Genomic DNA, 26,496 nt, shown 5'->3' on the forward strand with positions numbered 1-26,496 from the left:
TATATCAGCAGTTATCCGAAGTGTAGTATCCTGAGGACCTAGGAGGCCCTGAAACGAGGTAAAGAAAGGGGTGCTTCACACCATTTGCCTGCTGTTTTCACCTTCTGTCTGTTTCTCACATTTTTATCAGGTCTTTTGATTATTACAAACTGCCTCATTTGGGAGAATAACCTATCCTGGAAGACATTCAGTCCCCCTCTTTTTTGAAAAACAACAACACACACATGCACACACACACACACACACACACACACAATAAGCAGAGTGATTGAAGAGAGGCTTTCCCTGCACACAAAGGTAGCAAGTCTTTTGTGGTGTTTGGTGGTTTATGGGCCATGTTTGTTTCTCTCCCATGTGCTGTCCTTCCCGGCTGATCGGTCCTGGATTGTCCTCTGACATGATCTCATAGCATCCCTCGTAAATGAGCTGTCACCCTGGGGCAGGGTTAGGCAACCTTGGCTCTTTTATGACTCATGGACTTCAACTCCCAGAATTCCTGAGCCAGCATGGCTAGCTCAGGAATTCTGGGAGTTGAAGTCCATGAGTCATAAAAGAGCCACGGTTGCCTACCTCTGCCCTGGGGAAAAGCTGCTGCTTAAATTATTATTATCCAGTCAGTCCTCCCAAATCTTCTTAAGAGGGAGGTCCAGCTGGGGTGGTCAGCAGCCTCTTGTGAACAGTAGCCACTAGCTGGCTTTGGTCAAGAATCCCACACTGTTGTAATAACACTGCAAGTTCACACCCAGCAACTGTATCCCAGTGGAGGCTTCTTTTAAAATAGAAAACAACAAAAGAAAACAAACTAGGATGCTGATAAAATACTTTTTAATATCGCTAAGCCAAATATCGCTCTTGTTTTTTCCCCTCAAACTGTTCATAAATAAATAAAAATAAAAATAAAAATAAATTTCAATCTTTGCAATGCCGCATTCCAGACTTGCTTGCAATTCCAGCTTTGATTCTACCTGTAATTTTTATGGAAGAAATAGGAGACCTCACAGTTCAATGCACAAAGGTTAAAAAACAACAACTCCGAGTTGATTTTGTAGATTTTTTTTATTAGTTTATAATATAAAATACAAAAATGCAAAAGAAAATAATAGGAACGGTAGGGGAGGGGGAAGGGAAGGGAAAGTGTGAAAAAGAGGGGGAGAGAAAGAAAAGGCATTGATTTCCTTTTGATGCAGTAGAATAAGATAATGACATCAAACCTCAACTTTATACTTTTACGTAAGAGTATAAACTAGCCATTTCTATCTCATTGGTAAAACTCCAAATCAAAGTTTCTTTTTTTTCCCCACCTCAGGCAAAAAGACCAGAAGCGGTTTCCAAGTCGAAACAAAAGTAATTGTGGGGTGTGTTTTTTTTCTTTAATCAAGCAGACAGTTTCACCATCTCTGCTAACTCCGTCCCCTTTTGTCCTTTGAGCTGATTCCGTGGACGTCTCCCTGTCTTTTTCTTGGCAACAGTAGGGAAGTAGCTTTACGCTGGTTGTGTATGTACATTAGAGGTTAAGTAAATGTTTGCTGACAGTGGTTTTGGGCAGGCGACTCCACACACTGGACTGAATGTTTCTGAGACAGAAACATGGTGTTGATTGAATATCTCTGTCCTTTCAACAGTGTGACAATTACTTTATTGGGTACATTTCTCCCATCCCTGAATTCAAAAGGCTTCTTGACTTACAACTGTTTTCAGGCTGCCTGTAGGAATTAAAATCAGATTGGCACTCTTTTTAATCTGCTTTTCTTCTCAAAGAAAGGCCAGAGATGATTCCAAAGAAAAACCGTCTGAACGGTTGGTTGGTTGCTGCAGTAAGCATCATACGTGTCGTTGCAATTGGGCCCCAAACAAAGTCTTAGCAAACTGCTAGAAGCCTCTTGGAGGAGAGAGACTCACAGTTTACGCAGACCTCAGATTGCTAACAAAAACAGGATGAGGGGATCAGGTTTTGCAAGGAAGAAGACTCCGAATAGACCAAGTCATGCTGCAAGAGAGGAATAATAATAATAATAATAATAATAATAATAATAATAATAATAATAATAATAATAATAATAATAATAATAATATGATGATGATGATGATGATGATTCTGATTCAAACTTAGGAAAACATTAATAATCATCAACATAATTTTTTCTAACAAAAATGGAAATGAATCCACACCATTTTAACAATATCTGTTGGTTGCCACGCATCCAAATTTTGATCCTGTAACCGTAGAGACACTGCAACAGTCATATATCTGAGTCACATTTTTAAATGCTGTCCTAATGTTGCACAGCTGGTAAACAAATGGACATAACTCGAGGATTACCTGTCCAGTCCATGGTTAAATCCTCTCTCATCCACCTCATTTCACCCCAGCAGTTGAGGTGATGGTGGGGGGGGAGCCAGGTCCGAAATGTTTTTTGGAAGGCTAGGAGGGTAGAGACTCACTGCCCTTCAAGGAGAAGGCTGTTCCATGAAGTTTTTAGGAGCCATCACAAAAAAAAGGCATGACTTTGGATCACATAAGGTGGCAACGCTTAAGGGAAGGGCCTGTGAGCGTGCCCACCCACCCACCCTATCTGATCTGGTCATTCATCAGGGGATTTCACCTGTGTAAGGCACGAAGCAAGGCTTATGGAGCAAGGTACATAAATTTGCTTTATGATATCTGCTCCTCTTTTAAAACTGGTTTTTATTCTCTTAAAGGAAATAAGCATGGCCGGGATGGGAGACAGCAAGAAAAATAACCTAATTCAGTGTTTTCCAGCCTTGGCATCTTGAAGAAGGGTGGACTTCAACTCCCAGAATTCCCCAGCCAGCATAGCTGGGGAATTCTGGGAGTTGAAGTCCACCCGTCTTCAAGCTGCCAAGGTTGAAAAACATTGCACTGGTGAGTTAATCAACCTGCCCAGAAGGACCAAATTCAGGCCTTAAAGATCCTCTTACTGGGGACGTTGGCTCAGAGCTGATCTCCTTACCCTTCGCACCTTGTACAAAAACTAACACAACACAACACGTCACTTTGCAAGGCATCACATAAATAATCGGAAGGAATACAAAATGGGGGAGCGCTCTACCATCCCTATCCCAACAGGCCTGCCTGTTTTAAAGGTTTTCGGTTGGTTTTTTTGCCCCAAACGTGTCCCTACTGACACGGGAGAATTCTAGGCCAACTTTGTTTGGTGTATGGCAATTGCATAACCCCTTTGACTGAAATCTGTAAGTAAAACCACTAATCAGATCTGAGGGTGAGATTATTGCAAAGGCAAGTGGGGCTGGCATCCATGGTTACATCATCTTTTGTTTATGCTGGGAAAAAAATCAGCCTCTTTGATCTCTTCCTGTGGAGTTGCAGTTTGGGGCAGAAAGGAAAACATAATTTGCCGGCATGCGTGCCTTTTCAGTTTCCTAGCCTTGTTTTGCATGTATCTTTTTTAAAAAAAAACAACCTTCAATTTCTCTTCTCTCTCCCCCCCCCCATTCCTTTAAAAAAAAACTTTCAATTTCTCTTTCCCCCCCCCCCAGCCTAGCTAATTAAGTATGCTTGAAAAGAACAAAGTGCCTTTTCATTTTATAAGTGTGTTCTGCAAATCATTCTCTCAAAAGCAATTTGAAATAATCCACAGTGTTTTCTCAAGGGCCTTAGAAATTACCTTTCTTTCCTCTGCTCACATGTCGTGGACACCAACCTGGATTTCCCCACTGCCTTTTCTTTCTTTTTTTCCTTGGTGGAGCTGTGAGGCCGCTGTGTTAATTGTCCACTTCTGAAGAAACACACACACACACACACACACAAAACCATAGAAGGTCATGACTTTTTCAACTCTGGAGGTGGCATCCACCCAATCTGTATAAACCAACTTAAAGAGCAGGGGTCTCCAAACTTGGCCCTTTTATGACTTGTGGACTTCAACTCCCAGATGAAAGATACTATTTTCCTATTGTTTCTGGTCCGTTTGGCCCGGGGTCTTGTGTTCCAGTTCTCTCCTAGGTAGATGACCTTATTTTGTTGGGAAAAATAAAGGGCAAATCTGAAAGAGGATAATTTTTTTTGAAGTTGTTTATGTTTAGAACTTTGGAAGACAAAAAAAAATTCAAGGGCAAACCCCAGGAAAAACTTTACAAAAGGCTCTATTCTAATAAAAAGGCATTGAAAAATCAAACGGCATATGATGCAAATTTATTTTTTAAAGGGCAACTCCATTTTCACATGTTTTGCAAGAATTGGAAAGAGCAGGCATTAAGTGGTACCATTTGCAAATGGCCCAAAATAAAGGGCAAAAGTGAGTTTTTGAGAAATAAATTAATCTAAAGGACAGCTTTCCGAAATCAAAGACTGACCTTTCTAATAAAGGCCGTTCGGTCGCTGGGCATCTGGGCATCTTAGTGGGATCTAGGAAACAGGCCTTGTCTGGCGTGTCTCCCGGTCTCCTGGGGTTCCAGAAAGACCTTAGAACTTGGCTTTGGGGGGGGGGCAGCGCAGTTTAGAAAAATAATCTTATAACCAAATGTGAAAAGAGACACCAAAGCTCTTCCTTAAGACTTCCGTTCTAGCATCAAATGTGTCTTCCTGTTTGTGGTTTCACCAAGCACGCAGTTGCCCTGTCAGAATAGGGAACAGACCCCGGGGGAAGGCACAGCAGGGCAAGGCCAGGACACCCGGCTGGTCCTTAGTCGGCTGCTGTGCCAAGGTTGCAAAACAAACAAAAAACAAAGAAGTCAAAAGAAAAGGCTTGGCTTCACTTGTAGCAGAAGCCCTCTTGGTTCGGTGGAGATGCTAATGGCTGGGTTGACCCCGACTTCCTGGAAAAAACCCTACAGCATTAAGGAGGGCTGAAAGCATTGAGTTCTCTCTCTCCCCCCCTCCCCCCCCTCCCTACTCACCTTTCCTTCCCTCTTTTCCTCTCTCCCCCCTCTCTCCTTTCCTCTGCCCCTCCCTCCTCTCTCTCTCTCCCTCCTCTCTCTCTCCCTCTCTCATCTCTCCCCTCCTCTCTTTCTCACTCCTCCTCCTCCCTCCCCCCTCTCTCCCTCCCCCCTCTCTCTCTGCCTCCCTCTCTCATCTCTCTCCCTCTCTTTCTCCCTCCCCCTTCTGTCCCTCCCTCTCTCTCCCCCCCTCTTTCTCCCCTCCTCTCCCTCTCCCTTTCTCTCTCTCCCCCTCCCCACCTTACACCTTCCCATGCACACCTAGGAGATTCCGGGCAGCCTCCAAGCAACCCTTTTGCAGTCCTTGTTCTTGCAAAGAGCCGGGACGGAACATCCTGGGAGGAAAGGCTGAGAACTGGCCGGCTCTCTTTGTCTTGTTTTCATCAGGCCCAGCAGGCCGTTGCGCATACAGATGCAGGCGCTGGTTCGCCGAGCTCTGGAGTTGCACAGCCACCGCGTCCCCTCCTGCTGCCCCTTATGAGACCGACTTCCGAACTCGGGAGAGGGGAGAAGCACCTGCCGAGGTCCCCTTCTCTGCAGTTTCACCTTTCGTCTTTCCGCAGATTACCTGGCCAGTCGGGGACGTTTGAGCGAGACGGACGCCAGGCGCAAATTCTGGCAGATCCTCTCGGCTGTGGAATATTGTCACAGCCGGAAGATCGTGCACCGGGACCTCAAAGCGGAGAACCTCCTGCTTGATAACAACATGAATATTAAGATAGCAGGTATTCCACACGTTAACAGCTTCTTCGTGGGGGGGATGTTTGTTTATTTATTTATTTATAGCATTGATATGGCCTGCCGCTCACTTTAACAGTTTATATATGTACACACACACACACACACACACAAAAGAGTGAAAACAATAAAAAAACCGTCCCCCTTCAGGATGCTTGCAAGATGTTCCCTTCTCTAAATAACTTTTGCCCATTTCCTGGATGATCCTGAAGCAAAATGAAAGATAGAAGAACTCGGCTGAATGTCCCACTTGCACTCATGAGGGTTAGATAAAATTGGCCCTAAGGTCGTGCTAAAAATGGCTCCCTCTTGACCTTTTCTTCTCTTCTTGGCAAAATTAGAGTCATTTCAAATGTTGTCAAGTTTAACTCCTGTTTGCAGCTCCATAGCAACCCACTATCCCTGCCAGATGTGCAGGTTACAATCAAATTAATTAATTTTCGGGTTAGAAAGAAGAAGAAGCAACTCAAAATGGAAACTCTCCGGTTATTTTAGCACGCTTGATTCCATTTTAATTACAAATTTAAATACAGCAGATGTTTGTTGCAGTGGGATAATTTTCCTTTACCTCTGTATAATGCAAAGGATTCTCGGATTGCCTGATTAGGATTTTTTTTTTAAAAAAAGAGAGGAATTCAAAGCAGGAGATGTTTGAGCTTCTGAGAGTTCTGCAGAGCTGTCAAGTTCTTGGAAGAAAAGATTCCTGGCAACTTTTGCAGAGAACATTTGGTTCCAAGAAGGAGGAACTCCGAACGGCTGGCATTGACTTCCGTAGGGATGACAGCAATAGGGAAGCAGGAAGGGGTGCATCAGAGAAAGAAAAATGGTGATCATGAAATCCCATGAAATACAGATGGCAAAGGGGAAGGACCATTACTCTACAACCCTCCCACTTCTGTGCTGTAAGAAACTCTTAAGTCTGCTGGACTTTGTGTTAGCCAGAGGATGGTTGGGTCATTTCAAGGAATGGAGGAGTGAGACAGGCCTCATTTGAAAGGTCCACCCTGCGCAATGATCTCAAGATGTCGCCTTGACGTCAGAGCAGGGTGATCAGCGATTAGGGGTCCAATAGAGGAGAATATTTGTGGCTCAGTTGAACTGTGAGTTGCTTGGCGCTCTCTGAGCTTGATTGTTTTCTCGTAGATGTTTCATCGCCCAGAAGTTGTAGGTGCCTCCATCACTGGAGGTTTTTGAGAAAAGATCGGACAGCCACTTGTCTGGAATGGTCTAGGGCAGGGGTAGGGAACCTTGTCTCTTTTATGACTTCGGGACTTCAATTCCCAGAATTCCTGAGTCAGCACATCTGCTTCAGGAATTCCAGGTATTGAAGTCCACAAGTCATAAAAGAGCCAAGGTTCCCTACTTCTGGTCTAGGGTCTCCTGCTCGAGCAGGAGGTTGAAGTCACAGACCTCCAAGGTCTCTTTCAACCCTGTTATTCTGTTAACTAGGTACCGTTATCAGTGCTAGAACGGAGCAGGATTTGCAGAATAAAGGAGGAGGGCTGTTGATTGGTGCCTTGCAGACGTTTCGTTACCCAGCTGTGTAACATCATCAGTGCTAGCAATGCTCACCTAGTTGGCTAACAAAACGTCTGCAAGAAAGCAACCAAGTTCAGAGAGCACCAAGCACCCTGCCCTGGGTCACCTTTATTTCTCTCCAGTGCTTTTCACTCCATCAGCGCCTCTCTTCGTTAAGCTGCGCCTTATTCACACTACCAGCTTACAAGAGATCCACTTTCCCTCTCTTGCCGAAGCCGAGCAAATCCATCTTCTTCTCCTTTGGACCACGGAGCTTTCCAGTGGGTGCATTTTTCCTTTCCAAGCAGCCCAGTTGCGACATAAACAGAAATGCCAACCTTTCATGTTGGGTGTCAGAAATTAAAAGCAGTTAACTCTGAAGGCTGGAGGGGGAAAGGAGAAGGGTGCGAACATTGTGATGCTAAACTGGACGTTCACAGGCTGGTCATTGCTCCAGGCAGCCCTAACCCTAACCTTCAGCCTTTCCAAATGCAGCACTCCTTTTTTTAACGGCAGCTTTCAAGACCAAACTCTTTGGGGGGGGGGGGCAGTGCCCTTTTCTGTCCCCTTGCAGAAGGAAATTCCAACCCCGTTTAGGAATAGGTAGCTTGAAGAAGGGCTTCTGTGCCTATCATGCTGACCTGGAAGAAACAGAAGTCGGTTGGTGAACTTGAGATACTGGATCCCTATCGAGCCTTCCCTGTTCTACAGGCCAGTCATTTTATCTTACCAGAAATGAGCATAATCTGGTTGGGGAAATGTCCAAGCAATGGGTCTTGAAGAAGACCTTGATTCATGCCAAAAGATTAAAAGGAGGTGATTTGGTGAGGAGATATGAGATAACAGCCAGAAAAGAATCTTCACGTTTGCTCAGAATTGGGGGTGGGGTGGGGGCAGGGGACCCTTGCTTAAGATTTGCTAAAATGACTTAAAAGCAGCTGGCTTTCGGAACAGAGGGCATATATGGTTGTAATTTAATTTTGCATCTGGGATAGGTTGAATGGAGAGTCAACCATGATGTGGAAAACAATCTGGGTTCCCAGTTGGGTTTGGATAAAATATTGTCACCTCTAGGCTCGCAAAGGACCATCTTATGCTGTTAAAAGGATCGCTATTTTTGCACCTCTTGGCAAGGACTTAATTCAACTCCCAAATACAATCTAAAATAAAATAAGGAATGGCAGCTACATCCTGGACAGTTTTTTTTAAAAACTGTTTTTTACTTCTGTTTTTGGATTGATCACAGTTTGCTTTAACTTCCTGATGAAGACTTCAGGCAATCATTTCTGAAGCTGGTTTCTTTTTGCTGATCCTAGCAGATATTGAAGATAATTTAGGACGAAGATATAGGTGAAGTGTATGCTGTAGGTGGAGATTCAAATCAAGGCACCCTCCAGCTGTTCCTTGTAACCTTAAAACACTGTTTAGTCTTAGATACAAACAAAGGGGGGGAATCTACTTCCTTGTATCAAGAACAGCAAAATCCACTGGGCATCTTGACTGCCTAATAAGACAAATTCTTCCTTGCTTTTTCCACCCGGCGCTAATGCAAAGTGAAGTCTTGATGATGCCTGCAAGATGTCTTCTAATGGCTGTATAATTATCATCCTGGCATCTGCTGATAAATGTCACATGGCATGGCAGCTCTGTGAAAACCTACAGAAAAATTGTAGCTCAGGGTTGAACTGTGGAGTCCTTGGTGCTCTCTGAGCTTAGTTGTGTTTTGTTTTGTTTGCAGACGTTTTCATGACCCAACTAGGGAACACCTTCAGTGCTAGAAGGGAGGGAGATTTATATACAGAGGCCTTTTAGTGGTGATACTGTCCATGACAGGTAACGAAACATCTCAGACGGCACCAGGGACTCCCACAGCTCTGTGAAATTTACGCATCAGGTTCTCCTGAAATTCACCAGGGAGCAGAGGCATGTTCACACACACACGCGCACACACACACACACTCCCACAGGCTAAAGGCATGTGGCCAGAGAGGTGATTGGCTGCCAAAACCACCGTTAGAGAATTTATTTGTGCCTCTCTGTGCTTTGTGCAATGGAAATCAGGACAGCCTCTTTCGAACGAGACTCAAAATTTACAGGCTGGGCACTGTGCAAAGCTATCCAGGTTCTGGCATTGCAGACAACGCCTGTGTCTCTTTTTGACAGCAGTGTGCGAAAGAACAAACTGCTGAGACAAATGAAACGCACACTGCCTTGTCTCCTGGAGGCTTTTCAACCAAGAACTCTGCTGTGCTCGTTCGAATCAGACGCCGCCCTGCCTCTGCTCCCTTGTTTTCCCAGAGGCTGGCTGGGCAGGTGACGTTAACATGTGAAAGGGGACAAACAAGACCTTCTGGTTTCTCCATTGTCTCCTTTCACAGTTGGCTTCTTCTCCGCTCAGACCTTCCCTCCTTTTGAGCCACCAGTTATATTTCTGCTACTGCTCAGGCCCTTCAGAAGGTGGAGACCTAGGCCATTTTCTTGGGGCTGGATTGGCAGCAGCCTATATTTGGGGGCCAGAAATGGTCCATTCGGCCCTCCAGTTACAGCTTCCATGTTGGCACTTTCAAATTCGGAGGGGTTGAACCAGGAAATAGAGGGAGAAGGCTGATGCCAGGCGACTTCCTCAGATGTCCCACGTAGTTTCTTAGCAACAGTGAGAAGGTGGCTTTCCCTTCCCAGATTTATTTTTTTTTTCAACTTCCCGATCTAGGCCACCACGGGTAGCCTCTTTTTGAAATGCCAGCCTGGGCTCTGCTCGGCTTTTTGAATCCCGTAGCAAGGTGGGAAAACGCAGGGAAGGGGGAATCGGATCGGGTCTGCTAAAACCTTCATTTTGGATCCTCGGCAAAGTCTCCAATGGTTAGATGGAGATTCTCCATCATCCAGGTCATGCTTGTCCCAAAGGTGTGTTTTTTCCCCAAAAGGCAACTGGACTTTTTTGGGGTGTTTTTTGTTTTGGAATCGTTTCACTTCTCATCCAAGAAGAACTGAAGAAGCTTCTTGGATAAGAAGCAAAACGTTTTCAAAGATAAGACCAAGAAAGTCCAGAGTTGCCCTTTGGGGAAAAAAACAACAACAACGCCCTGGGTCTCCAGTGGTTACTCAGGTTGAGACGTTATATTTCCGTAGGGCATAAACAAAAATGCTTAAGTGACATGGCAGATTTTAAGGCATGTTGAATTTGGCTGCTGGGGCTTAGAGTCTGACGTCCTCTACACGTGTTAGACTCTGCTTCCCATATCCTCAGCCATCCTGGCCAAGGGTCAAGAACCTGGGCAGATTTCTTCAGTCCTTCAGGAGGTCATCTAGTTATCTGCCCTGGATATATCAATGAGCATCTACGCATGTGCGCGGATTCTCCGGAGAATTTTTATTATTTTATTTATTGAACGTAGATGCCACCCATCTCGCCTAGAGGTGACTTTAGGTGGCTTGCGATCAATAAAAACAGCAAAATAAAACATTAGAACAATAAATATTAGCAGTAAAACTGATTCAAAATTTGCAAAGATGGGAAAGAACAGAGCAAGACGCACCCAGGTGGGGTCTTATCCTTAGTCCACTAACCCTCTCCAGTTCATTATTCACACCATTCAATTCACACATAGCATTCGTTCTTGTGCCCAGGTGCCAACAATTGCACTTGAATCGTTTTTTAGGAGAGCGGGTTATGAAATGGAACCCTTTCTGCTAAAAAATAATAATAAGAGACCCAAAGCGCATTCCAGCAAGCAGATACTGGCGCTCTTCCACCCTTGCCGAATAGAATTTGGATTTGCAACAGGAAGAGAGACGTCTCCTGCTGATCTGTTGAGGCTTAACATTTGACAGCCACGAGGGAGGAGATTGATGTAATTTTTCCTTTGGTTTAGCATCTGGGGAGGTGCTGTGCAGAGAGGGAGGAGGTTTCTGACAGCTGGTTACGGGTTCCAGGATCCTGGCTAACTCTGATCTTAGAACCTAATTGTGGGATTTCCAGTTTTTTTCTGAAGGAAACATGGCGGATAAGAAGGTGGCTTTCCCGTAGGTCAATGCTGGCTGGGTTATCCTGAGAGTTGAAGTCTATCCACCTTAAAATGGCTGGAGTTGGGAAACACTATTGCAGATGGTTAGGCTTCAAGAAATCCAGGACATGCCTAAGCTTAGGAAGGAAAGACTCTTTTCACAAAATCATCCGGAGCCCAGGAGTTGGGCTGGATCCACAAAAGGTTCTTCTGAACCAGCTTTCTGTTTCTTCAAGCACTTAGGTCGGGGCCCATGAGAAATCCCTCAGCAGGACATCAATCCAGAGTCATCTTCTGCTTCTGTTTCTTGACACCTCCCAGGTAGAACAGTATCGATTGCTGTTCTTTGTTTTTTCCTTCCTCTGCAGATTTTGGGTTTGGAAACTTCTACAAAAGTGGCGAGCCTCTGACCACGTGGTGTGGAAGTCCACCTTACGCGGCTCCCGAGGTCTTTGAAGGCCAGCAGTACGAGGGGCCACAGCTGGACATTTGGGTATTGGCATAATGTTAAACGAAGCGCTTTCTTTTTAAAAACAAAAACAAAAAAAAAAAACCCTGATCCTTTTCTCCTTAGGTTTTGCTTTTCTGACTTGCTAAAAATACCTTCCCCTTGTCACAAGAAGAGAGCGTTGAGTCCAAAAATGTTTTCCCGTTGAAACCTGTAAGACGGGAAGCAGCTCGGGATGCAGAAAGTCGACTCCGATTCGCCTTCTTTGCCCCTCTCTCCATCCTGAATCTGGACCAGGCTGCCGGTGTTTCAACCGAGCTTGGTCCAGATTATGTTCTTCTCCCTTGGGGGGTTCCAACCAGATTCTGAAAGGCTGGAGGGATCTGGCCGCTAACTTTCTGGGGAGAAGGAGGTCTGGCCTTTGGCCGTCCGGCTGCCAGGGTCGCACTACGCCCCGTGCCGCCTTCCTTCTTGTAGCTCTTGAGGGAAAAGGGGACCAAAGAGGACACCTAGCAGAGCCCGGGGCCTTCCTGTTTTTTAACGCCTTGTCAGGGTTGCTGCTGTTTTCCTCTCTGCTAATTGGATCTGAGCGTCTCCCGAGATTAGCAGGGCTTCGGCAGATGCTTTCGCAGGCTCCCTAAGGATTCGGAGGCAAAGTCTCCTGGCCTTTTGGGTCATGCGAGACGAGGGGAGAAGAACACGGAGCGGTCTGGAGCCTCCTCGGTCTTTACAGCAGCCTCGGCCCATCTGCTGATGGTTGCAGGCCTGGAGGGCGGATGTAGGGAGGGTCCCTCAAGGGCCAGAGGCCACCTTGAAGTTGGTCCTTCAGAAGCAGCGCAGGGTGCCAACGTGAGCGTGGTCCTCTCCCGCACCGCTGTACAAATAAGCCCTTTTCATCTAGCAGAGCTCTGTAATGAGGAACAGCTCTCTCTCCCCCCCCCCGTTTTCCCTGCCCCTCGATTCCAAGTGAGCCCTCTGCACACCCCAAACACACCCAGGGGCTGACAGCACCTCATGCTCTCCGCAAACGTGCCAAAACAATCAGGATTAATGGCAGGAGCTGTTGTCTTGGCCAGGCTGCTAACAAAAACATCCTGCCTGTGGATCCCAGAAGGAAAGAATGTGCTTTGGAGCAGGGGGACTGGTGGAGCCAGGCAGGCTTCGCTAGCAGACACAACTGGCCAGTGTTTGCTCTCTAATGGCGGCTTTGATGTGAACCAGAGCAAAATTGGGAAGGGAAGGGAAGGGGGAGGGAGGAAGGAAGGAAAGAAGGAAGGAGAGGAGGGGGAGGGGGAGGAAGGGGAAATGAAAGAGATGGGAAGGAAGGAAGGAAAGGGAGGGGGAGAGGGAAGGAAGGAAGGAAAAACATGATACGAGATGACTGCTGTGTTTGGAGCAGGGTTGTGGTGATGGCATCTTGTGTTCCCTGATCTCAGACCAACCGATTCTCTTGCAGAGCATGGGCGTCGTCCTTTACGTCTTAGTTTGTGGAGCTTTGCCGTTCGATGGACCGACCCTCCCCATCTTGAGGCAGCGAGTGTTGGAAGGAAGGTTCCGCATCCCCTACTTTATGTCTGAAGGTAAGAGCCACGGACCCTTTGGAGGTCTTTCCGCCTTCGTTCCCTGCAGACTCTCCTGGGCTGCAGGTGGTGGAGGTAGGAAGGGACGAGGAGTCCCAAGGACCCATATTTGGGGGAGGGAGGGGCCCTTTGGGCAACTTGGCTGATCTTTGATAATAATAATACTCTGAAATTGTTTGGCTAAAACGGACAGAATTTGCACTGGGACCCAGAGTGATGTCCATCCTCACAAAGAGCAGAGCTGCCCTAACCCCAGCCCTGGCTTCCGACGAGCAGCGAGGTCGGCAGTGAAATTGAAACTGCCAGTCCTGTGATGTGTCACTTAACGACCCCGCCACTTAGCGATGGACTTGCTAGTCCCAGTAGTGGCCGTTAAAGGAGGATCACCTGTTTTAAGGGCTTTTCATGCAGAGACGATGTAACGATGGCACGGGAGTCGGGGTCATCTCTGACTCAGATGCTCACCCACCCTCCCTCCCTGTATCCAACTCTTTTTCGTTTTGGGGGCCTGCGCAGAGTGCGAGCATCTCATCCGGAGGATGCTGGTTCTGGATCCATGCAAGAGACTCAGCATTGCCCAGATTAAGGATCACAAGTGGATGCTAATAGAGGTTCCGGTCCAAAGGCCCGCTCTCTATTCCCGGGGGCAGGAAAACGGACCTTCCATCGGAGAATACAACGAGCAGGTCTTGCGGCTGATGCACAGCCTGGGGATTGACCAGCAAAAGACCATTGAGGTAAAAAGAGTCTCCAGCACAGAGTGAGGATGTAACTCGGGGGGCCTCCAAACATGGCTGCTTTAAGATGGGTGGACTTCAACTCCCAGAATTCCCCAGCCAGACCCATATTTCTCAGTCTTAGCCACTGGAAGATGGGTGGACTTCAAGTCCCAGAATTCTCCAGCCAGCACCAGCATGCTTTGAAATGTCTGGACTTCATGGCTGGCTAGGGAATTCTGGGAGTCCACAGCTCTTAAATCTGCCAAGTTTGGAGGCTTCTGATTTAACCTCTTGGATTATTGTTCTGCAAGCAAAAACATGATTTTTATTTCATTCTCAGGTCTTTGGGGGAGATATTTGCAGCAGGAGGGCCCAAATACTTTAATTGCTTTAGTAAAATAATTGCAGAATAAAAATAATCCCGCTTACAGGTAGCCTCAATTTGCAATCATTCTTTTAGCGACCATTTGAAGTTGCAGTAGCACTGAAAAAAGTGACTTACATAGTCCTTGCATTTATGACCGACAGAGCATCCCCACGGATGCGGGCAGATATGACAATGGCTGCCACGTCCTGTGATCACCATCTGTGACCTTCCCAAGTCACAAGAGCAAAGCCTTCCGACAAGCAGAGTCAATGGGGGAAGCTGGAGTTGCTTAATGACCTCATGATTCACTTAATGACTGCAGTGATTCGTGTAACAAACATGGCAAAAAAAGTTAGTGACTTAACAACTGCCTTGCCTGATTGTGCCTGAAAGTTGAGGACTATCTCTCTCAGGCTTCCAAAATGTCGGGGGGTGGGAGGGCTGCTTTGTTAGCATGGATTTCCATTGTTGCTCTGGTTTTATTGCGTAATTCTGGGGGAATAATATCTGTAGGAAGTGAAAAAAACATGTACTTTTCCTTTCAAGTTTTTTTTTTTTCCTAAGCACAATCTTTGGAAATTCCCTCCAGACAACCGGATCTCGATTTCCTTCAAAGGGCCAGTTCTAGTTATTGGCAGGAACATTTATTCCTCATGCTTCAATGCAGGAATGGGCCTTACACCGTCACGTCAGAAGTTAGCATCAAAAGAACAAGCAGGCATTGTTTGTCCAGGAAGTTTGGGGAAGTTCTGGGAATTAGGAGTTGACAAAAGCAGGAAGTAAAACCCTCTCTTTTTTTCGCTCAACGCTTCTGCCGGGCGAGAGCTGACCGTCTCCTTAAAAAGCGTGCAAGTTGCCCCTTTTATTTTCCCGTCTCTCGGCTTAGGATTCCAAACCCAGCGCCTTTCCAGAAATAAACGCTCAACTGCTCCCAGCAGGGACTCCGTGCGATCACTTCCTGAGAAGGCTCGATATTTTTAGCCGATGTGGAGCCGGCGATATTAATGCTTCCTGCCAGCAACTCCGGCTGGGGTTTGGCGGGGGGGGGGAAGGTTAGAAGGGGGGAGGATGTACGTCAATGAAAGCGAGAGCCTTGGAGCATCGCTTCCCTCTGGGGCTCGCAGTTAGAAAGACCCAGCTGGGGTTGGGTTTCGCTTTTGCAGGGATCAGAAGATCTGAGTTGGGGGGGCTGAGCTCCCCTCTGCAAAAGGGGTTTTTTGGAAAAGCTGCAGCCGCCACAGGATGTGGAGTCCATTGACCCCCATTACGCGGAGGTGGTTGGGTACCCTACGTGCCGTCCTCGGCAACAGTTCATTTCAGGATTGAAGTTACAACAGCCCTGGGGACAAAATGACTTTTAGCTGTTTTTCACATTCTTTTGCTTGTTTTCCTGCAGACGTTTTGCGACCCAACTAGGGAACATCATCAGTGCTGGTAATGTTTCCTAGTTTGGATCGCGAAACGTCTGCCAGGAAACAGGCTGGCTGCCATGACCCCAGGACGCTGCAGCCCTCAGTTGCCGGGCCTCTGAATTTTGATCCCGTGAGCACGGGGATGCTGTAATCTTCGCAAGTTTGAAAAATGGTCATAAGTCACTTTTTCCAGTGCTGTGTAACTTGGAAGGGTCACTAAATGAAGGCTTATAACTCAAGGAACTCTGCACCAACCAGGGGTAAAGTATTGGGGCGCTGGGGAAGAACCGATGCCCCGACTCAACTGCCGTGCGCTTGTCTCTTTCCTCTCTCAGTCTCTGCAGGATAAGAGCTACAATCACTTTGCTGCCATCTATTACCTGCTGGTGGAGAGGCTGAAGTCCCACCGCAGTAGCTTCCCCGTCGATCAGCGGCTAGACTCTCGCCAGCGGCGACCCAGCACCATCGCCGAACAAACAGTCGCCAAGGTAATTGCCCCGGTTGTGTTCTAGAGCCGCGGTTGGACAATCTAGAAGGCGGGAGGGCTCTCGTTCTCTTTGCAAAAGCGAGGGGTTTTCTGCCCGTAAGGATCTCCGAGTGAGACTGAGTACAAACGCCTGTCCGTGCCTAACCCTTGTGCCGCCAGCGGTTCTTCAGAGCTCCCGGTAGTCCCATTTGAAATAAACCTGCCACAAAAGTCCGCCTGATCCGCCGCTATGTGTTTCTGGAAATGGACAGGAAATCCTGTATTGCTGAGTGAGCATATTGTTTTAGAGAGGGGCGCTACCTCAGGAAGTATTTCTCAACCTCTCAGCAACTTTAAAGATGGGTGGACTTCAATCCCCAGAATTCCCCAGCCTGCGTGGCTGGCTGGGTAATTCTGGGAGTTTGAAGACCACCCATCTTTAAAGTTCCCGTGTTTGAGAAACCCCGATCTCGGGCCCAAGCGGTTCTTCCCATTGACTTCAGAAACAGCCAAATCTGAATAATGTTTACTAAATGTGGACCACCCAGAAGCCCCCAGGAAAACATCTGCCACATCTGCCCTGAACTCTCTTGAGAGCTGGCTGGTGAATATCTCCTGGCTTCTTCCCCTTTCGTCCCAACTCCCTTCCAATTGGTGCCTTTCCTTACCTGTGGAGGGTTAGGCCTCCGAGAAGGCTTCCTGGTTGCTTCTGCGTAGGGCCAGCGTGGAAGTCGGGATGAACCACTTCAAGCTCTGAGCTTTTGTGAGATTTAGGCAGGATAAAACCACGGACCAAACTACCGTCTTTCAATTCAGTTGTAATGAGAGCCTCCATCTTGGGAGGAGCTGCTTGCAGCACTTTAACCTCTTCTGTCTTAATTTAAGTCCGAATTCTTTCTTTTTTCCCTCTCCTTTTTTTTTTTTTTTTTGTCGTAGCCTCCTTGAACTTCCTGGTTTCCTTTGTCTTCTGCTTTTGATAGCCTTTTTCTCTCGCCTGTCGCAGGCTTCTGTGGCTCCTGTAACCTTGCACTCTCCGAGCGTGAGGCTCCGAAGGTCTCCTGGCCTCCCGCCAACGGCAGAAGCCTTCTCCTTTCCCAGATCCGTCTGCCAGGCGGGATCAACTTTCATGGAACAAGAGAGAGTCGACACGCCCAAAGTAAGGGCATCTCGCTCTGCAGGGGGATTGTCTTGTGTGCAGTTTTATTTTGGAGTCGCCAAGCTGCAGCCCCTTAGAGCAGGGGTCCCCAACCCCCAGGCCGTGGACCAGTACCGGCCTGTGGCACGCCAGCAACCGGTCCGCACAAACAAGCCAAGCCCCATCTGCGGGATGCAGGCAGCACGCAAACCCACGCACCCTCCAGTCCGTGGAAAAACCTCTCCTCAGAACCGGTCCCTGATGCCCAAAAGGTTGGGACCTCTGCCTTAGAAGTACTTTTAGTCCTCGACTTACGACAACAATTTAGCCCAGAATTTGTGTCGCTAAGTCTCCAACAATCTGGGCCCTCATTTTACCGACCTTGGAAGGATGGGGCCGGTGAGGATCGAACGGCTGGCAGTGGGCAGAATTAGCCTGCCATGCCGCACTCTAACCCCTGTGCCACCAGGGCTCTTTTGGTCCTGAGATCATGGGAGGTACTTTGATTGTCATAAGTGCGAGGACTGTTCACAAATTACTTTTTCCCAGTGCCGTTTGAAGACTGGGTCGCTAAATGAATGCTGGTAAGTTGAGGACAATGGATCTTCTCTCCCCCCTCTGATTAGGTCAACGGCTGCCTGTTGGATCCCGTCCCCCCGGTGATGGTTCGGAAGGGGTGCCAGTCGCTCCCGACCAGCATGATGGAAACTTCCATCGATGAAGGGATAGAAGCGGAGGGGGAAGCGGAAGCGGATCCCGCCCAGGCCTTCGCAGCGCTGCAAGGATCTCGCAGTGGGAAGAGGCGACATACCCTGGCCGAAGTGACCAACCCCCTTTTGGCCATGCCAGGCCCAGGTACAAAAACGGGGATCTGAGGGTCCAGGCCGGAGATCAGAGCTTCAGACAAAGGGGTCACTTCTGGTCCAACCTTCCCCCCACCTTATCTTCTCCGGGAAGTTCTGGAAAGAAAATCCCACAATCCCTTCTAGGTTGAGGAAGGTTGATAACAGAATCAACAGCAGTTTGACACCCCTGCCCTAGAGCAGGGGTCCCCAACCCCCAGTCCGTGGACCAGTACCGGGCCACGGCATGCCAGCAACCGGTCCACACAAACAAGCAAAGCCCCATCCGCGGGATGCAGGCAGCACACAAAACCACACACCCTCCGGTCCGTGGAAAAACCTCTCTCCACGGATCCGGTCCCTGGTGCCCAAAAGGTTGGAGCCCCCTGCCCTAGACCATTTCAGACAAATGGTTGCCCAATCCCGTCTTACGTGCCGTTTGAATTTAACTGTCAAGAACGGAGGACCCGTCAGTCTTCTGCCTGCCTTGGAACCGTGAATTTGCTTTGTGGGAAGATCCAAGGAGCAACGGTGCAGATGGCGGCTGCTTGCTGTGCCAAGCCATCTCACGACAGACTGCAAAGATTGGGAAGAGCAAACAGTGTCAGCTCAGAAGCCACCAGCTGGCAAGGGCTTCACGGTGCTGGTAGCAAACAGAAAAGCCCTCAAAGAGAACAAGTTTCTCTTGCTTCACATGTCTCCGCTTGCACGTTTTTGTGGCATATGTTAGGTGTCTGCAAGAGGGAAGGCCTGCCCAAGCTTTGGGGAAAAAACCAGGAAGAAATCAGTAGGAGAGCTCTCTCAAAATTGCTGTTGAGCCAATGACTCCTTCGAGGAGGGTCATCCCCATAAAGCAATTCATGTGTGTCATTGCGTTTCCGGTAGGCTGTTGATTTCCCAGGGCCCTAGAGAGACAGCAGGCTTGAACGTGAGGCCAGGTCACAGAGTGCTTCAACTACAACCAGGTTTACAAGGCACGGTTGAGATCTCCAAAGGATGCAAGCGACTCTTAAATGGGGCAATAGAGTGGTGGGCTCTGCTCTGGCTGAGTTGGAAGCAGGACTCGGGCCTCAGCTGGGGGGCTACGTTCATTTCATTCTTCTGGACATCCTGCTTCGCTCTCCTTGTGTTCAGAGGTCAGTAACTAACTGGGGTCCATTAGAGCCAGAATCTCCAACCTTGGCAGCTTTTGGACTTCAACTCCCAGAATTCTCCAGCCAGCCATTGCTTAGAGCAGCCTTTTTCAGTCAAGGTCTTCTAAACCTCTGTGAGCTCCAGGAGTTCCAGCCTTGGCAACTTGTGGACTTCAACTCCCAGAATTCCCCATGCTCGCTGGAGAATTCTGGGAGTTGAAGTTCACAGGTGTTCAAGTTGCTAAGGTTGGAACCCCCTGCATTAGAGGAAGTTTTGAAGGAGAAACATTGGCCTCATCCTCCTTGGCCCATTCAAGTCAAGAGTAGCTTATGTGGGCCAAGAGTTGGGAAGAGCCTCCTTGTAGGCCCCACAAAGTGATCCGCTTGCCTTTCTAGGACTTTAGACACAACGACCCTGGGGGATCATGGTTAATTCTGTTCCTTGTGCTTCTTCTTGGGTGCTGAAGGAAAAGTCTTCTCTATGGATGAGAACCAATCCTTGAGCAGTATTGACTCGGAATATGACATGGGATCCATCCAGAGGGATTTAAACTTCCTGGAAGACACCTCCTCCTTGAAGGAAATGGTTCTGGCCAACCCACCAGCTCCGAGGATGACCCCCCCTTTCATTGGCCTGAGACCACCTAATCCAGCCATGCAGGCATTGGCTGCCCACAAACGGGAGATCCACAATCGTTCCCCGGTCAGCTTTCGGGAGGGGCGCAGAGCCTCAGACACATCCCTGACGCAAGGTAACTGCTCGGGGTCGAGTGGCGTCAGAGGGACCGGCAGTCTTTGAGGGCCAAAGCCTGGTTGCCTTTGGCTGCAGGAGTTGGGGCCGTGATGCCTTGACTTGGCCAAAGGGGGTTTGGGATGGTCTCTTGCAAACTTGAGAATGCAGGTCACCACGACCTGCTTGTGAAAAGGTCCTTAAATCACTTTGGAATCACTCTGCTCTTTACCCTCCCAACAGGAATCGTAGCATTCAGACAACACCTTCAGAACCTGGCCAGAACCAAAGGAATCCTGGAGCTGAACAAAGTCCAGATGTTATATGACCAGATGAGGTCAGAAGATGAACCTTCTCTGGAATCCGCTTCTCCTCACTTGCCAGACTTTGAGGGTGGCTCCCAGCAGGTACGTCCTTCGTCACCTGGGCGGGGGCTCTCTGGAGCCACTGAGCTCCTACACTGTACATAAACCAGCCTCTTCCTGAAGCTACCTTGAAAGGTGTGCAGATGTCTTAAGCCCCCCCCCCCACACCAGCGGGGTCTCGGCTTCCCGAATTCCGAATATTGGGGATCGGAGAAGTGGCTTGGATAGATGTAGATACCAAGGGGTGATGGAAGCTGTAGCACGTCAAGCACCAGCTTTTGATTCATCTGGGCCTGACATGCGGCACTGTCCGGCGCCATTCCTGCCAGTCTAGAGGTTGAGGATCTGGAGGTCCTCTTGAGGGCCAGAACCTTGTGCGGTTCCCTTCTCCCTGCCACAGAAATGCAGTCTGAAGGTTTGATGGGGACTCGGAGGTGGGATTGGCGGATGGGGCTATTTTGAATTCAATGTTCTTCCCCCTTCCTAAAGAGTCTGATTAGTTACCCTGCATTTCTGGACGATTCCGAGTCCACCTTTCGCTCCAAGCCACAGGGGGATCTTTTGGCCGATCAGGTGTTCGTCTCCCCCTCTTTTTCCCTCAAGGAAGAGGCGTCCTCGCCACAGGAGGCAGCTTCCACCTTTCCCAGCACCCTCCATCCCCCGTTGCTCGCCAGGCGCCAGAGCTTAGAAACGCAGTATTTGCAGCACCGGCTTCAGGTATGTGATGCCTTCCTGGAAAGCCTTAAGGACAAGGGAAACGAATTATTCAGTAGAATTATTATTATTCCTTTTTCAAATCCGCTTAATGGAAAAGGACGGCCGGGAGGGGGGTGTCTCCTCCCACTGCCACACTGGGAGCAGGAGGGGAGGGGCTGCCTCCTCCCCAGGTCAGAAGGGGGGAGGGGAGTCTTAGACCCAGCCCACAAATCCAGCCTCCGTCTGAACTTTTCAAGACTTCCGTGGCAATCTTGCGACGCCCTGCGTGTGTGCAGTGAGGCCTGCCTTCTTCTCTTTCCCCTCCTCCTCTTCCTCCTCCTCCTTCCAGAAGCCCGGCCTGCTTTCAAAAGCCCAGCACGTGTGCCAGGTGTTTTGCAAGGACATACCTCGGAGCCTGGAACAGCAGCTGCAGGATCACAGGTGAGCCGCAAGCTCGGAGAAGGTGGACTTCAACTCCCAGAATTCCCCAGCAGGCATGGCTGACTGGTGAATTCTGGGACTCAAAAGTCCAAAGGTCTGAAGACTTGTGGAATGGAAGAAGAAGACTTGTGGACTTCCAATTCCCAGAATTCCCCAGCCAGCCTATTCTGGGAGTTGGTCCACAAGTCTTAAAAGTTGCCACGGTTGGAGACCCCTGGCTTATGGGAAAGCAGGCTGACAATTCTCCATCTCTTAATTTAGGCTGTATCAGAAGCACCTCTTTCTCCAGAAGCAATCCCAGCTGCAGACTTACTTCAACCAGATGCAGATCGCCGAGAGCACCTATTCCAGATCCGGCCAGCTGCCCCTGCCTTGCCACGAGGATCCCCCTCCTCCCCCTCCTCCTGCTCCCCAGTTCAGCCTGGTGCAGGCCTTGAGCCCCGTCATGGAGCCTCCGTCTGCCGAAGACATGCAATACGACCCTTTCCTCGGCCAGTATCAGAAGCTCCACCTTGACCATCAACCTCCTCCCGCCCTCCACGGCTCCTCCCAGGTTCCCCTGCCAGCCCTCCCCCAGCCGCAGTATTCCTACCAGACTTGCGAAGGGCCAGTTGGCCTCTCTCCCGACCTGAACTATGCCGGCCAGCCTCAGTATCCCCTGGACCCCACCCAGCAGAGCGGCGTAGCCATGAGCAACGTCCAGAGGGGCTCCGATCCTGCTGGCTCTCAGTCCAGCTACGACAGCTTAAACCTGGCCCAGTTGCCGGGGCTCTTGGATTGCGAAATGATGGAGACGGTGGATCCCCAACACGGAGGCTACGTCTTGGTGAACTAGTGGCTTGGGAAGCCTTCTGGAGAAGGGGACGGCGGGCCGAAGTCGAGTAACACCACGGCTGTGGATTGCCCTCCGTGCTCCGTCTCCCGATCCTTGAGCGTCATGGATGACGATCCAGACTCTCTGAACTGGTACTAGAGGAGGGGGCCCACGTCTCCAGGAGAGCTGGAGGGGCTGAAGGCAGAACAAAGAACTACTTTGAAGGGAAGGAGACAGCCCTCTTCGGAGGAGGAAGGGGGCGGGGGCCCCTTCCAGAAATCTTTGGTATTCTACTCACCCCTGTCAGAGGAAACCTGGCAGAATTCAGGAAGAGGAGTGAATTGGCTCTGCACCATACTTGGCAATAAAAGCAATACGTTTTTTTCCCCATTGGAATTTGGCTGAGATGTCATCGACATGGAAGCCAGTCAGGATGTAGGATGCCCAGGGCATTGAGAATTGGTCTGCGAAGCTAAGGCTGGGCTGTAGATCAGAGGTGGAGAACTCTGGCATCCTTTGCCACTTGTGGACTTCCACTCCCTGAATTCCTGAGCCAGCCATTCTGGGAGTTGAAGTCCACAAGTCATAAGAGGGCTGTAGTTCCTTACCCCTGTGCAGATGTTCTTCAGAGGACCTGCAAGAACTCTTTGGACTTCGTTGGCCGGATGACTTGCAGGGAACTCTGAATCTTTGCACCTCTCACAGACTCCCTGGATTGTCGACGAAATTGAAACCCGACTTGGAGTTAACATCCGGGGTTGTCGAGGTCCTCCAGAGACCAGCAGGGAAGGAGGAGGTCCGGGAGTCTGAAGCTAAGCAGCATCAGCAAACTTGAGGAGAACTTGATCACTGGACAAATTGTTCTAGGCTGCCTTTTGTAGCTATTTTTTTTTCTTTCTTTTTTAGAGGAAGCAAATCTACTTGGACTTCAAGAATGCGTTGGTGGTTGTTCTTAGGCTTTGCATATTTGGGCAACTATTTAGGGGTGTAGTGTTTTAAGGACAAAGCAGAATAAGCTTATCAGAAAACCCATGTGAAGTGATAGTGCCGTGCCTTTTTTTCGGTTCTTTCTAAGACCCTTTCTCTTTTTTAAAAAAAAATAATTCTGAAGTTTTAAAGAAACCACCCCATCTCTTCTCCAGGCTGACACCAAAGTCCCTTCAGAGACCAGGTTCCACCGTGTGGAATGCGGGTTTCGTGGTCCCCCCCCCCCGTATATAACTCTTTCTGACTCACTCATCTATAGACCTGATTTTAATTTTCCTTTCAAAAGAAGTATTACAGCAATATTTAGGATAGGTAACCATTGACTTGTTCGTCACTTCAACAGGTGTCTGCTCTGTAAAAGCATCGGCCTCTAGGAAAGACACAAATACACTTCCAGTTTGTTTCAAGAGGAGATGAAGTGAGCAGTGGAGGCAGAGCGTTTGGAGACTTCTACAGGAACTTGGTAAAAATTGAAGCACAACCTCCAACTTTTTTTTAAGCACAAAAATGGGTCGCCCAGCAAAATAGCCCAGTAGAAAGCAAGAGGAGGCCTCTGGTTTCGGTCCGGTGATCCATTCGGGTGATTTGCCAGTCCATTTGATGCTGTAGGACAACAAGTCTCTGTCTCAGCCATTTTAAGATGGGAGTTGAAGTCCACCCATCTTAAAATGGCCATGCTTGAAAACCACAGCTTAGGGTAACTGCAATAAAACTCGGGGAGAGATCTCTTCTGATCCGTTTCAAAACTATTGACCGGTTTCAAAGAAGAGAAATACATTGTCCCGATGACGGTGTTCTCTGTCAACTGCAATCGGCCCTGGAGTGGCTCCCCAAAATTTGCAAGAAGAAATCAGCTCCATGAAATAATGCCCCCCCCCCCCGGATCTAATCTGGAAGTGGCCCAGGAACAGCTTGAGGTGGGGCAGCCCGGGGGACAGGTGGCCCACCCTAATGGTGAGGTTGCTTCCCTTCGCCCTGAGCTCCAGCCTCTTGGAGAAGGAATCCAGGTTCCCATGGGGCTGGGCTCGTGGCTTTGGAGGGTGCTCCCCCCCACCACCGCCCAGGTGTTTTGTGCCCAATGGAGCGTGAAAACCTCGGTCTGCCTCCTGTTCTTCCACGGGATCCCTTGTGCTTTCCACAAGGGGGAAGGGATCGCCCCAGCCTAACTTCCTTGCAAACTGCGGGAAGAAGTCCATCACCCCTCCCAGCTGGCCATCTCGGGGAACTCAGAGCGAGCGGGGTGGGGGAGTGTAGCCCAGGTCAGCCCTTCCTCCCCTCTTTGATCCACGGAGGAAGATCCTTCAGCCCATCACAGCAGACTGGATTGAGCTACCAATAAGCCCGCTGGGCCTGGCACAGCTTACCGGCAGCTGCGTTGCCGACTCACCACCTAAGGAGCCAACGCGCTTTCTTGTAGCATCCCAGAGGCTGCCTTGGTGCGGAAGGCTGCTGATTTTGTGCAAGCCCCCCCGCCCCCCCCCCCAGACTTCACGGGTAGCAAAGCTGTGAGCGGGCACCTCTTTGCCAGAGATTTATTCCACGAGGGCTCGGAGAGGACTGTGAGTTCCTGGCCAGATTTACTGGAGGCTAGCCAGCCAGGCAACCGAGCTGGTCTGGCTCCCATCTGTGCTTCCAGAGCCCATCGTGTAGCCATCTGGGGCCGATTCAGGGCCACCGAGTGACCCTGCCTCATTCTCTGGGTGGGCGGGGTGTATTTCCCCCCCCCCCCCGTTCTGGGACTGAACCTCTGAATGTAAAGCTAGTTTAGACACACACACACATACACACCCTCCATCTCTCCCTCTGCTGAACAGTCTGTGTTTCTCAACCTCTGGTGTCTCTCCGACCACAGCAATCCGGGGGAAAGTGTGTTTTCCCAGCCGGACTCGCCCTGCCCGTAGGACGCCACCCCTTCCTCTTGTGTTCCAGCTTGTTCAAAGTAGCCGCTTTAGTCCGACCGACTGTGTGGGTCCCGTCGAGGGGTTTGTGAACGCCACTGTTTTTAGGAAACGACTAGCTTTATCCGTTCAAAACGCAGGTCCCTTTGAAGAGACTTTGGTGACAGGTCAATTGGTGTGGGGGGGAGGGTTTCCACAATCTTTTACTATGGAGACAAGTGCAATATGTGTGTGGTACGTTCTTTAATGTATTTTTTAAGAAAAAAAAGAGTTAAAAGGATTTAGCCTTCGCTTGGGGAAACGTGCACCAAGGTGGCAAAAGCCTCTTTGGGGGCATCCCTCTGTAGTATTTACATGCTGGACTCTGTCAAAGCAATTGCAATGTATTAATGCAGAATAAAGAACTTGGACCTTCCTTTTTTTTAATTTTTGGTGAGCTCTGTGACATCAGCTCCTGTTTTTGGGCGGCGGGACTGGCGGCCTGTCTTGCAGATCTTCAGGAAGCCGCTCACAATGGCCGGCGTGGTTATAAATTGAAGGTCCAGCAGCCGAAGCAGCAGGTCCCCAGATTGATCCCAGGTGCCTCCCTGGATAGCTGGATAGGCCCATCGTTGTGGTGGATTAAGATTCTGACTTGGGAAGCAACAGCAATAGCCCTTAGACTTATATACCGCTTCACAGTGCTTTACAGCCCTCTAAGCAGTCTACAGAGTCAAAATATTTGGCCCCCAACAATCCAGGCTTTTACCGACCTGGGAAAGGGCTGAGTCAACCTTGAGCCGGTGAGAGTCGAACTCCTGGCAGTCGACAAAGTCAGCCTGCAAACCTGCATTCTAGCCACTGTGCCAGCAGGGCTCGAGAGATCTCGCGAGCAGGTGCAAATGTTCAAGATTTCTTTTCAGAGCCGGGAGTGCCGTCGTGTTTTTAAAAAAGGGGTCTGATTTTCTAAAAGGGTTGGTCGTCCAACTCCTGACAATGCAGGAATTTTATTTATTTTATTTTATTTTAATTCTATTTATATCCCGCCCTTCTCTGAAGACTTAGGGCGGCTTACAAGCTTAGCAGTAGCCTTCATTCTATGTATATGCCTGCTTATTAGGGCTTTCACACACACCCCAAGCGGCATTATTACAAAGTCAGCTTAATTGCCCCCAACAATCTGGGTCCTCATTTTACCTACCTGGGAAGGATGGAAGGCTGAGTCAACCTTGAGCCTGGTGGGACTCCAACCTGCACTAATGGCAGGCAGCTGGTGTTACTTAAGGAGGCATTAGCCCACTGCTCCA

General features: G+C 49.0%; 1 protein-coding gene across 1 annotated transcript in view; it reads left to right on the plus strand.

The window, feature by feature from the left end:
* SIK2 (salt inducible kinase 2) overlaps positions 1-25,625 on the plus strand; it is a 47,236-nt gene extending 21,611 nt beyond the window's left edge. The window contains exons 4-15 of the mRNA XM_083368639.1: positions 5,481-5,642; positions 11,546-11,670; positions 13,082-13,205; positions 13,722-13,942; positions 16,039-16,191; positions 17,173-17,325; positions 17,931-18,159; positions 19,747-20,031; positions 20,253-20,416; positions 20,978-21,091; positions 21,420-21,511; positions 21,773-25,625. Coding sequence (XP_083224765.1) covers positions 5,481-5,642; positions 11,546-11,670; positions 13,082-13,205; positions 13,722-13,942; positions 16,039-16,191; positions 17,173-17,325; positions 17,931-18,159; positions 19,747-20,031; positions 20,253-20,416; positions 20,978-21,091; positions 21,420-21,511; positions 21,773-22,346 — 2,396 coding nt within the window. The 3' untranslated portion in view covers positions 22,347-25,625. The remainder of the gene's footprint in view (positions 1-5,480; positions 5,643-11,545; positions 11,671-13,081; positions 13,206-13,721; positions 13,943-16,038; positions 16,192-17,172; positions 17,326-17,930; positions 18,160-19,746; positions 20,032-20,252; positions 20,417-20,977; positions 21,092-21,419; positions 21,512-21,772) is intronic.
* Positions 25,626-26,496: the final 871 nt, after the last annotated feature.

Source organism: Vipera ursinii (genome assembly GCF_947247035.1).
Source record: "Vipera ursinii genome assembly, chromosome: 8".
Lineage (NCBI taxonomy): Eukaryota > Metazoa > Chordata > Lepidosauria > Squamata > Viperidae > Vipera > Vipera ursinii.